At 43.0% G+C, this 13,036-nt stretch overlaps 1 protein-coding gene across 1 annotated transcript in view; it reads left to right on the top strand.

Moving 5' to 3' along the window:
- Positions 1–13,036, top strand: part of ARID2 (AT-rich interaction domain 2) — a 74,364-nt gene that overhangs the window by 55,218 nt on the left and 6,110 nt on the right. The window contains exon 16 of the mRNA XM_018559488.1: positions 11,258–11,409. Coding sequence (XP_018414990.1) covers positions 11,258–11,409 — 152 coding nt within the window. The remainder of the gene's footprint in view (positions 1–11,257; positions 11,410–13,036) is intronic.

Here is a 13,036-nt window from a genome sequence, read left to right as displayed (position 1 = left end):
GCACAGATATTTAGCAACAGATTGGTCTCATCACAATAAACACAGAGCAGGAGAACAAAGTGAACTCACAGCAAGAATGTGTTGATTGCCATGTTCTGCCATTGGTCTCAAAGACAAGACATTAATGGAGAACTATGGGGCCAGGGCTTTTCCCCATAATTCTCCTTACGGTAAGGGAGGACACAAACTAGCGTCCTCCCGTTACCCTAAGCTCAGTATACCGCGAGATACAGCTCACGGTATACTGAGACGCCGGAGCGGATCCCGACATCAATGTCGAGATACGCCCAGCTGCGTGAGTGACAGCTGGCTCTGCCTATCAAGAGGCAGAGCCAGCTGTACCTGCCCCCTCCCCCGTCCGTTCGGATCGGGGAGGGAGGAATCCACCCCTCCCCTGTCACGGCAGAGAGCCGTGACAGGATCGAGAGGTGAGCCGACCTGTGACAGTCTCATTGTCACACGTCGGCTAGAACTATGAGGTGAGTGGAAATCACTCATCTCATAGTTCTCCTTTTACGTACTGCTACAAAGGTGTACAGTCCATAGCATGAAATAAAAGCATGTAATGGTGAGTGTTTAGGCCCAAAAAAGACCTTTTATAAGAAAGATGAGTACAAATGGTTTTGAGATTCTGAATGTGCACAGAATTTATATATATATTAGGGATTCCCATTATTTGTTTTGACATCATGAGAATTCTGTATATGGATGTATAGATATTTGATGGGCTCTTTGTTACATTATGTAAATGAGGTGATGGTTACCTCATTTATTGTTGTTGTGTATGCGTGAAATTATCTAAGGCTCTGTTCACACCTAGGGGTATCGAATATGCGCGTTTGTAGCGCATTTCATGATGCGCGTCTTTACCACGATTCGCGGTTAAAAAAAACGCACGACAAACGCGCGTTTCCGAGGGCTACTTGGCTGTATCCCAATGGAAACGACAAAAACGCTCATGTACCTTTTCAGGCGTAGGCCGTTTTGTAGCGCGTTCAGACGGGCTGAAATACGACAAGGTGTGAACCATACCCATAGAAAACAATGGGATTTTAATGTTTGAGCGTTTTGTAGAGCGTTCGTAGAGCGTTGAACGCGCTACAAAATGTACAGGTGTGAACCAGGCCTAAAGGCAACGTAACAAATTGCTCACTGCAATAATTCTCCTTAAAATACTTGAATGGGATCTCAAGCAGCGATTTTGTTTCACATCTTATTTTCCACTATAATATTTGGTTTTGGAAAGCCATGCTACCATGACGTGCTGTTAATGTTTTATTTTCTATGGCTAGATAAATGGATCTTAAAGTTGTTAAGGTGACTGCTGATCAGTAATTAGAGTAGACTTCTGTTTGGGGTTACTAAATGGTGGTGGTATATAGTTTTCTATCATTTTAGGAGGTGGTGATGGAGGGTTCATGTACAGAAATAATCTTGTTTGAAGCCTTTATATTGTGACTTGACTACCTCATTCTTTGTGTGCAGAGAAGGGTGTATTTTGTAAATGACTCATTTTAAAACTGTTTTGATATGTAAATGTAAAGTACTTGTTTGTAATGCTTAATAGCAGTAACTAAAAGGGTGTCTACATTAGCCAAAAAAGTCTGTCTTGTGCATCATGTACAGTACGGCTGCAACTAACGAATATTTTCATAATCGATTCGTTGGGCGATTTTCTTTCGAGTGATGGGATAAAAAAAAAATGTAATTTAAAATGTTAAAATACACAAATGGAGTGTTCCAAACATATAAAGTTCACTTCAGTTGTTTGACACACACACGCGCCCGGCCATCAGTTTAGAGTTAGCCCTGAATCATCGCTCTTACCCTGGCACACGCTGCGATACCAGACATGTAGTGCAATTACCGTTTTCGTACATAGGTGTACCCGACGTGTTAGAATGGGGGAGGGGACTTTAATTTTGTATTTTTTTTGCTGGCAGTTTTTGTTTTCTTTTTTTTACTTTATTGCTGTCACATAAGGGGCTTACAAGCCCCCTATGTGATAGCACATTGGAGGTAACAGGTTCTCTTTAAGGTGACATTAGTGGTCTATTAGACCCCTAGTGTTATCTTTCCACTTTAAAGGTTTGGGAGAGCTCTCCTCACTGCTGGCCACCAGCTGCAGTGTATGCGTCCCCTCTGATCCCTGCTGGGAGGGGACAGTGCAGAGGAGAGAACTAGGGGATCCAACCAACTAATTAATAGAACTGTTGACAATGATTCTCATTATTGAATATTTGTTTGTTGCAGCCCTAATGTACAGTATATCCTAGTTTCACGTAGTGTGTCTAAGTCCCACCCACCACAGCATCAGATTAAAACCGGGGACCTGAATGGCCATTAGGAGTTCTTTTTTTGAACTGGGGAATAGTGAATGGGTCTTGGCTCCATGGGGAAGCACTAAACCTCAAAATTGTTTAAGCTCAGCCTTTGGTAACAAACTAGCATAAAATAGTCATGTACAGTACAAGGGACTTTTCATGCTTACAGGAGTAACAGGCTTTTGTTTCTGCTCTGTGGTAGTTCCACTTTTACAGCCTAATTGAGATCAACACCTATTTTATTTTTATTACACCACCTTATTCACAAATCATTACTTTTCTTTTTTTAAATTGTTGCTTGCACACCATGTTTTAATTTTGAACAAAAGTTGTTCCCTGTACTTAGTTTTGCTCTGGAATGCAAAGGGGGTGGGCAGGTTAAGGTTAACATCATTTACCCTGTCTGTCCTGTGCTGGCAGATTTCCTCATCAGTTGTAAACTAGACTTAAGGTGCCCACACACCTTGCGATAATTGCGGGAAATCCCGCGATCGTGCGATTCTCGCAAAGTGTGTGGAAGGTGTGCGACCTCTGCTACTGTAAGGTCACACAACTTTTATCTTAGGAACATGTTCGAAAACCAGCCGAACATCGTACGATTTTCGGCTGGTTTGTGGCATGTTCGCAAGATAAAAGCCGCACGGGCCGGTGTGCGCAATCGCACACTGCCCGTTCGGCATTGCGGTCATCGGAAGCCCGCCACTCATCGCAAGTACAATCTACCTGTCCAAGATGGGCAGATCGTACGTTTTTCAAATTGCAGTGGCGGGCTCGCTATTGTACCCACCCACACACTGAGCTGAGGAGTGGACCTGAGAGAGAACTTTCTCTCTGGTCTGCTCAGTTGGTGTGATTTCAATAGCCAGCCTGCTATTGCCATTTGTAATCGCCAATAGCAGTCTGGCTATTGCTCCCAGCTGCTTACATTCACCTGTTGGCTGCGGAATCTAGGTGGTTGCTTGAGAGTTAAGGTGCCCATACACTGCACGATTCTCGTACGAGAATCGCGGGAAATCCCACGATCGTACGAGAATCGTGCATTGTGAATGAAGACGTGCCACCGTTTCTACTGTACAGTCGCACATCTTTGGTCTAAGGAGCATGGTAGAAAACCAGCCGAGAATTGTACGATTTTCGGCTGATGATCAGCACCCCATACACGCGATCCGCCGGCTCTACAGCTGGCGGATCGCTTGTATGGTAACAGGCATCGCTGCCTGTTTAAATTTCGGCCATTTCCCGCGCGCGGGGGGGGGGCGTGTCTGAGCGGACGTCTAAAGACACCCGCTCAGATCTAGAGAGCTCGGGCCGGCCGGCCCGGAGGTGGTTAATTACTTTCCATCGCAAGACTAAGGTCTTGCGATGGTTGTAAAGTGTATGGCCACCTTTAGGGTGGTCATACATCTTACAACCATCGTTCAATTTTCTTTCTCCTGACATCACACCCTTGTTCAATTGTCGTTCAAATAGCCAATCATGCACAGACCAACGTAGATTTCGATTATTGTTCATTAGCAGATCTAACTGGCTGAATTTAGTCGATCAACAGAACAGATTTTCGTTTGCGATTTTTGTTGTACAAGAACTCCACTAATCTATAGTTTTTTTTGTTTTTTTTTGTTTCTTTCCTCCGTTTCAACAAAAGTTTTCTAGTCTACCTGTGCAACCAAATTCAGTCAGTTGAAAAGTAATTGAAATCATGCACTTCCCATCAACTGGCTGATTATTGGACAAAACCGCGATCGCGGATGAAAATCAAACGATAATTGTAAGGTGTATGGGCACCTTTTACTATTAACTCTCAAGCAACCAGAAACTACAGTTATCCAGCATCTACCGATCCCCATGGGTGCCATGTAACTGAGAGTTTACTAACTAAATGAGATAAAGGATAGTGAGATAGGAATATGGCAACACATTGCTTGAAGGCACTCTTCTTAAGACCCACTGCTTTCTTCTTACCTTACCCTCGGTATTCTGCATTTTAAGATAAGATTTGAAGTTGTGGGTTTTGCAATTTCAAAATGTGGCTCATTTATATGAACTGTACTATTGTATTATATTACATAGTTGTGTTTTTTTTAATCCTGTATGTGGGTAATGTACCAAATGAGTGTGTATTTTCATGTATAAGTTTTTCACCCTATTAGCCCACGCTTAGTGGCCATACAGTAGACAAAAAGTTAGCTATTTACAGATCACATACATGAAGCTATATGGATTTTTTTATTGATTTTTTTAACAATTGGTTCTCCATGTCTGACTATAGCAGTGACCACCTGCTGCTCCTCAATAAACTTCACTCTCTTGGCCTACCAGTCTCTGCTCTCTCATGGTTCTCCTCCTACGCTCTTTTAGTGTAACCTACAAATCTACCTCTTCCTCTCCTCTTTCCCCTTTCTGTTGGGGCCACCTTAAGGCTCTGTTCTTGGACCCCTTCTCTTCTCTATCTACACCTCCTCTCTTGGTCAGCTGATCACCTCCCATGGCTTCCAGTACCATCACTATGCTGACGACAATACATCTCTCCACTTCACAACTCACCTCCTCAGTGTCCTTACGGATCACTAACTTACTAACTGACATATCAGTCTGGATGTCACAACATTTCTTAAAGCTCAATCTTTCAAAAACTGAGCTCATGATATTTCCTCCACCCCGTGCACCCTCCCCCAACTTTTCGATCATGATTGAGAACACAACTGTCCAACCCTCCCCCCATGCCAGGGTGCACTGCTAGGTGTCATCCTTGACTCGGACCTCACCTTTCTTTCCCACATCCAATCCCCTATCCAGATCCTGCCGTCTTCACCTTTATAATATCTCCAAAATACGCCCCTTCCTCACCAATGAAACTGCAAAACTACTCATCCAGTCACTTGTTATATCTCGTCTTGACTATTGCAACTCCCTCCTCATTGGCCTACTTCTACACAGGCTCCTCCCCTTTAGTATATCATGACTGCTGCTGCCAGACTTATCCACCTAACCAACCGCTCAGTGTCTGCAACCCCCCTCTGCCAATCCCTGCACTGGCTCCCAATCACCCAAAGGATAGAATTCAAAATATTAACAATCACTTACAGAGCCATCCACAACTCTGCCCCCGCCTATATCTCCAACCTTGTCTCAAAGTATCACCCTAACCTCCCCCTACGCTCCTCCCAAGGCCTCCTGCTTTCCAGCTCCCTCGTCAACTCCTCCCATGCTCGCCTCCAGGACTTCTCTAGAGTCTCTCCCATCCTATGGAACTCCTTACCCATACCTGTCCGTCTATCTCCCACTCCGACTGCCTTTCGGCGATCGCTAAAGACTCATCTCTTCAGGGAAGCCTATCCCACCTCAACCTAACCACTCAACCTAACCTGAACTATCGCTTTCTCAAACAATTCATCCCCACGCAGCTCCCTCCTCATGTATCATTTGCCCCTCCCTTTTAGATTGTAAGGCCTCGGGCAGGGCCCTCCTTACCATCTTGTCTTGAATAGTATTGTGATTGTAATGTCTTCCTTATATTGTAAAGCGCTGCGCAAACTGTTGGCACTATAAAAATCCTGTATACTAATATAGCTGTAGTTCTTAATCTGAATTGTCAAAAAGTGATGTCTACAGGAAAAAACTATTTCTGGTTCTAGTGAATTTCAGGACTTATATTTTGCCTAGTTTTCTATTTTTAAATGTTTTATTACTGAAAAAGAAAATAACAACATAGTGATGACTTGATCACTATACCACATAAAAGCATTGCAGGCTTGTTAAAGAATTAATGTGATCTGTGGTCATAACAAGAGCAATTATATATCTTAAACCACGTGGCGCCAGCAATGGGTTTAATTTAAAGTGTATTTCCGCTTTTGCAGTCAAATTTGAGAAAACCCATGTCTATGTTCAGTATGTGTTGCTATTTACAGAGCATAAAGAAAAATAAAAAAAGTCTTTCCTTTTTAGATGTTTTGTTATAACAGGCAAGATGGCTGACTCCAGGTTTTACTTTGGGCTTGTTCGCACCAGAATCAGTGCGCTCTGGACGGAACGCACTGGATCGTATTGCAGTCGGCTCACTTTGTTAGGGGGCGTGATGGTCGCATGGGAAAACAAGTCACATCACAAGTCACAATGCTGTAAGCACTATTTTTTTTTCTGACTTGACCACAGGCATTGATGTGCCTTGCGTTCCCGTGCGGCCGATCGCATTGAGCCCGGAGGGCGTGGCTACAGTGCCATTGAGTTCAATGCACCGCCATGCCCTCTCCCTCCCCACAACAAAGTGGACTGGCCGCAATACAATCCAGTGTGTTCGGGCCATAACACACTGTGTTTGGTGTGAATGGGCCCTTAGCCTTTTCACAGTGGTCTGTCCTCATAGAAAGACTTGAGACTGAAATTTGTGGATTGTGTTTTATCATATAAGCATCATTCACATACAATGGACGAGCCACCTCCGACCTCTTATCCTTCACAGCCCGTCAAAAATAAAAACTATTTAAACTGCAAGAAGCATTTTTATTTTTTTGTTTAGCCTATGCTATATAAATGGGAACATGTGACAAAAAATAGGTGTTGTCCCAATTTAGCTGTGAAAGTGGAAATACACATTTCAGCTACAGCCTTCCTATAAGATTATTCATTTATATTATGCATTTAGGTTATTTTTGCCTTTTATCCTTAAGAACTTTCCTTGTGTAGGCATCCAAAGGCCTTGAGACTACTGCTGGGTGCTACCATCTTGTATGGGATGTCAGCAGCCACAATGGAAGAAAGACCACCTTCATCTTTGGTGGGAAGTGGTTAATGGCCTCAACCTCTCCCCCTTAGTTTACACAAGACTAAGGACTGTCTCAGACCAATCATTAAGAACTAGCTCTGTACTATGTAGTGCATATCAAGCTGCATTTGGAAGATCAGTCAGTCAGACAACTGCTATAGCCTTGGGTCTTTTACAGCTCTTGTAGTTACAAAGACCTTTCTGCTACACCTAGTGTTTGAGAACTTCATCTATGTGGACTTGAAACAATCTGAAAGGTCCTTGGCACCACCTGAGACTCTGCCAGGGCATTCCCCCTTTTGGAAGGGGTTACTAATGTGTGTTTTGTGTTGTGAAATTCCAATACATGGGTTGAAGGTATACTTACCTTTGGTAACTTCACTGAATTCCCTCCTTAGACGTTTTAGTTAACTGGTTTGCCCCTCCGTCTTGTGTTGCTGGTAACTCTGATCTGTCAAACCATGTCAGTGGATTAACCTGTTTAGAGAGCTTCCTTCCACTGCTGGGGTAAGTCCCTGTATTATAGAGAAGATGTTTGGAGCCTTGTGCTTTAGCTGTGACTGTTTATCATGCCTATGAATATGTGTTTCTGATGTCTGAACAAATGCATAGGACACTCTGATTTGTCTTCCCTTCGAAGGACATCATCTCTTTGGAGCAGTTCTTGGCAATGTTTAGTAATGCCAGGGCGGACACAGTATTCCCCTGCCAAAGTGCAGGAGATCGGTGATATTGTCAGGGGAGCCTCAACCCTCTACCTCTTCTGCCTTAGCAGTGCATACTTTCAGACCCTTTAAGTCTAATGGTTTCTCAGACCACAGATCCAGAAGCTGGAGATCTCCTCCTACTTCTCTGGAAAGCCTTCGGCATGAAGGTGCACCCCATCACAAAACACACTTCTACTACTTCTTCTAAAAGGGGTGTTCATACATTTGGAAGGGTCTCTGGACATTGAGCTTCCTTGGCATTGGAGTCTCATAAGACTCCCTTTGACTCACCAGGTAATTACTTGGAGATGGCATCTATTTCAGTTACCCCGCAACATGTTTCTGTGCTACTGCACGTAGCCATGTTTTCATTCAGGCATCCCTAGGTTCCCTGCACTTTGGGCCTCTTTTCTTAGTCAGAACTTTTCCTTGGGAGTTATTCCCTAAATCTAGTTATTAGGTTACAATGTATCTCATTTGATAGAAAGCACCATTTAGAATTAGTATTTCTGGGCTCTGTTCACTCCAGCGCAGTCTGCTCCGGACCAGACAAAAAAATACTGCTCATCTAATTTGCTTTGGTGTGGAATGCATCGGAAACCCATGCAAATGCACTGTACTACACCCGAAAGCCCATTTTAAGCTATAAAAAAAAAAAAAAAAGCTTCAGAGCGCAGCAAAATCGCAGTAAAATTGTGGCAAAAAAGGAGTAAAAATGCAATGGGTTTGCAGATCTGCTCCAGATCTGTCCAGACATGGCGTGAGCATAGCCTAAAAGCATGAAAATTACTGTGTATGCGTTTTTGCTGCAGATAAAAAAAACATTCATGTCTAGAGATGGTGTGAACAGTTCCATAAGCTCTTTGATTTCAGCAGATTCCGTCCTTTTTCAAGGCTCAAAGCTATGTAAATGTGGAAACATTCAATGGAAAAGGATGGGATAAATGGGGCTAAAAGGTTCTTTTAAGTCTATAGTTTGTTCCTACACGTTATTTATAAACCGTGTTCTTAACTTTAAATGTTTTAGTAAGTCTGCACAAAAGAAAGGCAGCTTTATTATGCCTATGTACTTGCATTTACACACGCACACACGTACATGTTAACAGCATGGTACAGTTTAAACAGTAGTTTATGAAAGAACCCCTTCTGTAAAACACTGGTTCTGTGTATAGAGTTGGTGTTCCAGTGAAAGGCAATTGCATTTCTCTGTGTTAACATGAACCAGCAAGCTGTATGTCGTCCAAGCACACTTAAGGTGCCCATACACCGGCCGATTATCGTCCGATAATCGCGGGTGATTCCGCGATCGTACGATTATCGGCAGGTGTATGGAAGGAGTGCGACCGTTTCTACTTTATGGTCGCACGTCTTTTGTCTTCCAAGCACTCTGGAAAACCTGCCGAAAATCCTAAGATTTTCGGAGGGTTAGTGGCGTGCTCGGAAGACAAATGCCGAATGGGCGCACACTGCCCTCTCAGCATTGGAATAATCGGAAGCCCTATTTTTTTTACTATATAATTAAAAAAGTACAGTAAAAAAAAAAAAAAACGTGTTCCCTACGTTATGTTATAAAACATCTATGCTTACCCATATTTTTGCTAAAACATAAAAGACTGGGTCACGTCGGGTAAACAGACACCAAACATGTCAAGCCTTAAAATTGCGTGCGCCTGCAAGATCACAAAAAACGACCACACTGAAAATTGGCCATAGGCGACGCTTAAAACGCTTTTACCGCTCATCAGCTTAGTGTTATCAGTAATTAATGGCCCTAAAATTATTGCTCTCCGACGTTCGGGGTTATATGTAACGTGCGGTGCAATAGTTGTTTTCGCACATGGGCGCACCCGACGCATATCTGCATGTATATGTGGGGGCGGAGGACTTTTTCTTTAATTTTTTTAATGCTTTTATTTTTTTGATTCCTTCATTTTTGTATTTCTTTTTTTTTTACACAACTTTATTGCTATCACATTGGGGGGCCGGCCAAGAAGCCCCCTATGTGATAGCCAATTTACATGACAGGTTCTCTTTATGGAGACAGCAAGGGTCTCCAAGACCCCTAATGTTACCTAGGGACCCCCAGAGTGACCTTAAACCAGGGCTTAACAAATTCTAGGGGCCAGGTCACCTGGGCTTTAGTCAGCCCATTCACTGCAATCAACTCTGCTCTCCTCCCCACTGGGCGTCGGCTGCAGCGGCCAGTGTCCTTGAGTCCCCACCACTCGCCCGCTTGTATCAGCAGGATTGGAGGGGACAGACTGCTGCAGCCGGCGCCCAGCGGGTAGAAGAGACTGCTGTCACCCAGTGACTCTGCATTCCCAGTGCCTCCATGCCCCCCGCAGTGTCCAGGAGTGCCTCCGTGCCCCCTGCAGTGTCCACCACTGGCTGGGTGCCCCCGTTGTTGCACCACCGCCCCCACTGTTTCCAGCACTGCCTCCGTGCTTCTGCTGTGCCCCTTCCGCTGGATGGGAGACTTGTTGCCAGCGGTAGAAAGCCGATGACGGGTCTCCTATGCAGCTGCTCGGAGCAATAGGCAGCTCGCTATTGGCTATTTTAAATTGCAATAGCAGGCTGGCTATTGCACCCGCCCACTACCTGCAGTTAAGCAGCAGATGAGGACCTGAAGGAGAAAGTTCTCCTCTGCTGATTGGCAGTGGGCGGGTGCAATAGCCAGCCTGCTATTGCAATTTAAAATAGCCAATAGCGAGCTGCCTATTGCTCCAAGCCACTGCCTCCTGTGTTTACATTTAGTTGTGAGCCCCCCATGTGATAGTAAAAAAAGAAAGTTACATTAAAAATACAAAAAAAAAAATTAAAGTTCCCCACCCGTGTTAACGCACGCATTTAAATAAAAACCTGGCTCCTAACTTTTTCAGCTGGCTTCTAAATGTACAGAAAACTTGTCAAGACCTGCCATAAACCGTGGGGTGGGGAGGGCTTGAGCTGCCAGAGCTCCAAGAGGATAGATTAGTGATTTGATTGTGCTCTAAGTAAAGCTCTATCCAAAACTTTGTTAGACTTCCAGATAGTGGGGAAGTGTTAGACCCCTGTTGGCTTTTCATTTTGCTGACAGTGACAGATGCAGCATTTTTTGATTCCCCATCACTTTGTCCATGTGACAATGGTCACGAGAACAAATAGTGTGCTGTGCTCAATTTGGACACAAACAGCAATACAAAGTTTACAGAGGCTGTAACTCTATACAAAACTTAAAAAAAATGTTTTGGCTGGAGATATATTTTAAAGGAAACCTGTTTTGAGAAAAAGTTGTCATTGCTGAATGTTGTTTTTTGTTTTGTTTTTTAAACATTGATATAGTTGAGATTAGTTTAGTCCATAGTAGTACATATTAAAGATTTTGGATGAAGTGATTCATAATTCAGAAACTGTAAGCAGATGACATTAATGCATTTTTTTTTCTGTATGAATAGATCTATGAACTATTCTTTCCTTTACAGAGTACACCTGTGACAACTATACCAGCATTACAAGTACAAGGCCACATAGTTGGCTCGCAACCCTCTCTATACCCCACTACAACAGGTCAACAGATGGAGCAAGTAAAGAAGCCAGGACAAAACTTTATGTGTCTGTGGCAGTCATGCAAAAGGTAAACGAGTGTTGCTTGTACTTTGTCAGCTTGTCCTCTAAAGTCGGGTACACACACACACACACGTTTTCTTTTTTCAACCTGCTGGCTAAACAAAGAAAATATCACAGATTCCTCTGCCAATGCTTAAGAGTGTTGATCAAGGAATCTCCTGCTGTTTCCAGCCGGCTGCTGTCAGAATATGCAAACAGAGTTATCAGGTGATGGTAGTGTATAAGTGTAATGTAAATTCAAGTAATTATACGTATTCTTAAATGTGTCAAAGATGTTTTTTCTAATTTATTTTGCTGCTACTTGCGTGACCCCTCCACATTTCTGTGTACTTTTGAATTCATTTAACTAGGAATGCACCGATACTAGTATTGGTGCTGATACCAAGTATTTAGGCGAGTACTCTTGCATAACCCTACATCCCAGAATTCTTCAGAGCTGTGTCCCTCAATGGACTCCAAGAAAATGTTACAGTAGGAGGAAAATCCCACTTGAGAGACTAGTAATGATGTCCTGTCCTGACAAGAAGGGAGCGAGTAATCTTTGCTATGGCTGAATGCACCTTTAGCAGCATCTACATGCATTCTAGCTGCATTTTCACAAACAAGAATTTTCTGCATCCCTGGACTGTAGCTTGGTTTTGCATGGCTAAACACATGTAAATGCAGCTATATCCAGGACCATCTAAACACAGGAAAAATTTACCTGGGGAAGCACAAAAGTTGTTTAAACCTCCCAAATAACCTCTGATGTGTTTAACACAGGAGCCCTGTGTGTATTTGTTTTCAAGCCCTAGTCCTCAGAAAACGGTAACAGATCTAGTGTGGTCAACATCAAAGTAGACAAAAAATGTGTTGGTAGAATGTCAGCCCAATCCCAAATATCATTTCACATGGGATTATGAGAAGAGGATTGTAAAATAAGCACTTAACTGGCAGTTGTCGAATATTGGGAATACTAACCTGGTATTTACCAGAGGTAGTTTGTAATCTAAGGCCATGAGTGTCCTTTTATTTTGATATGTGAAATTTGCCGCTAATTTGCAATCACATTAAACGGGTAGAATGGGTGTTGCATGTGATCAAGGGGACTGCATTTGAGGTGCACTAAGATTATGCGCTTGCAGAATATACTTTTAAATTATAAGTTATTGGTGCATGTTCATTTATCTATCAATAGGTCAATGTAGCACAGTATTTACTAATGTGACTTGGCCTCCCTCTGCTGTTAACAACCATGCATTTCACAGATGTTTGTTATTCAGCAGAACATCTTCCAAAAGAGTTCTTTGAATTTAAAGGAACACTCCAAATATTCATTATAACTTCAGTCTTACCTTTCTGTGGTTCTTTTTGATACATTTTATTTGTGTAGCTTATATGAAGCCCAGTCCTTATAATAGAAACTTTAACCTGTTAGTGGAACATACCAGCACTGTGATGCAAGGCAATGTCATGCCTTGTTTCTTCTGGCTGGTCTGCTCATTATTTACACTGGTGAATGGGTATTTCTAGTCCTGCCCATTCCCTCCAACCTGTCATCGATTGGCAGATTGCTTTTACAATCAGCCATATAATTGAGACTTCCTTAGACACTTTTTGCTTTAGATATGTATTATTGTATTGAATGCAGAAGA

The sequence above is a fragment of the Nanorana parkeri genome, unplaced genomic scaffold, assembly GCF_000935625.1.
Source record: "Nanorana parkeri isolate BGI_ZX_2015 unplaced genomic scaffold, ASM93562v1 scaffold399, whole genome shotgun sequence".
NCBI classification, from domain to species: Eukaryota; Metazoa; Chordata; class Amphibia; order Anura; family Dicroglossidae; genus Nanorana; species Nanorana parkeri.
The sequence above is the reverse complement of the archived record's forward strand: the minus strand, read 5'-3'. Positions and strand labels throughout refer to the sequence as shown.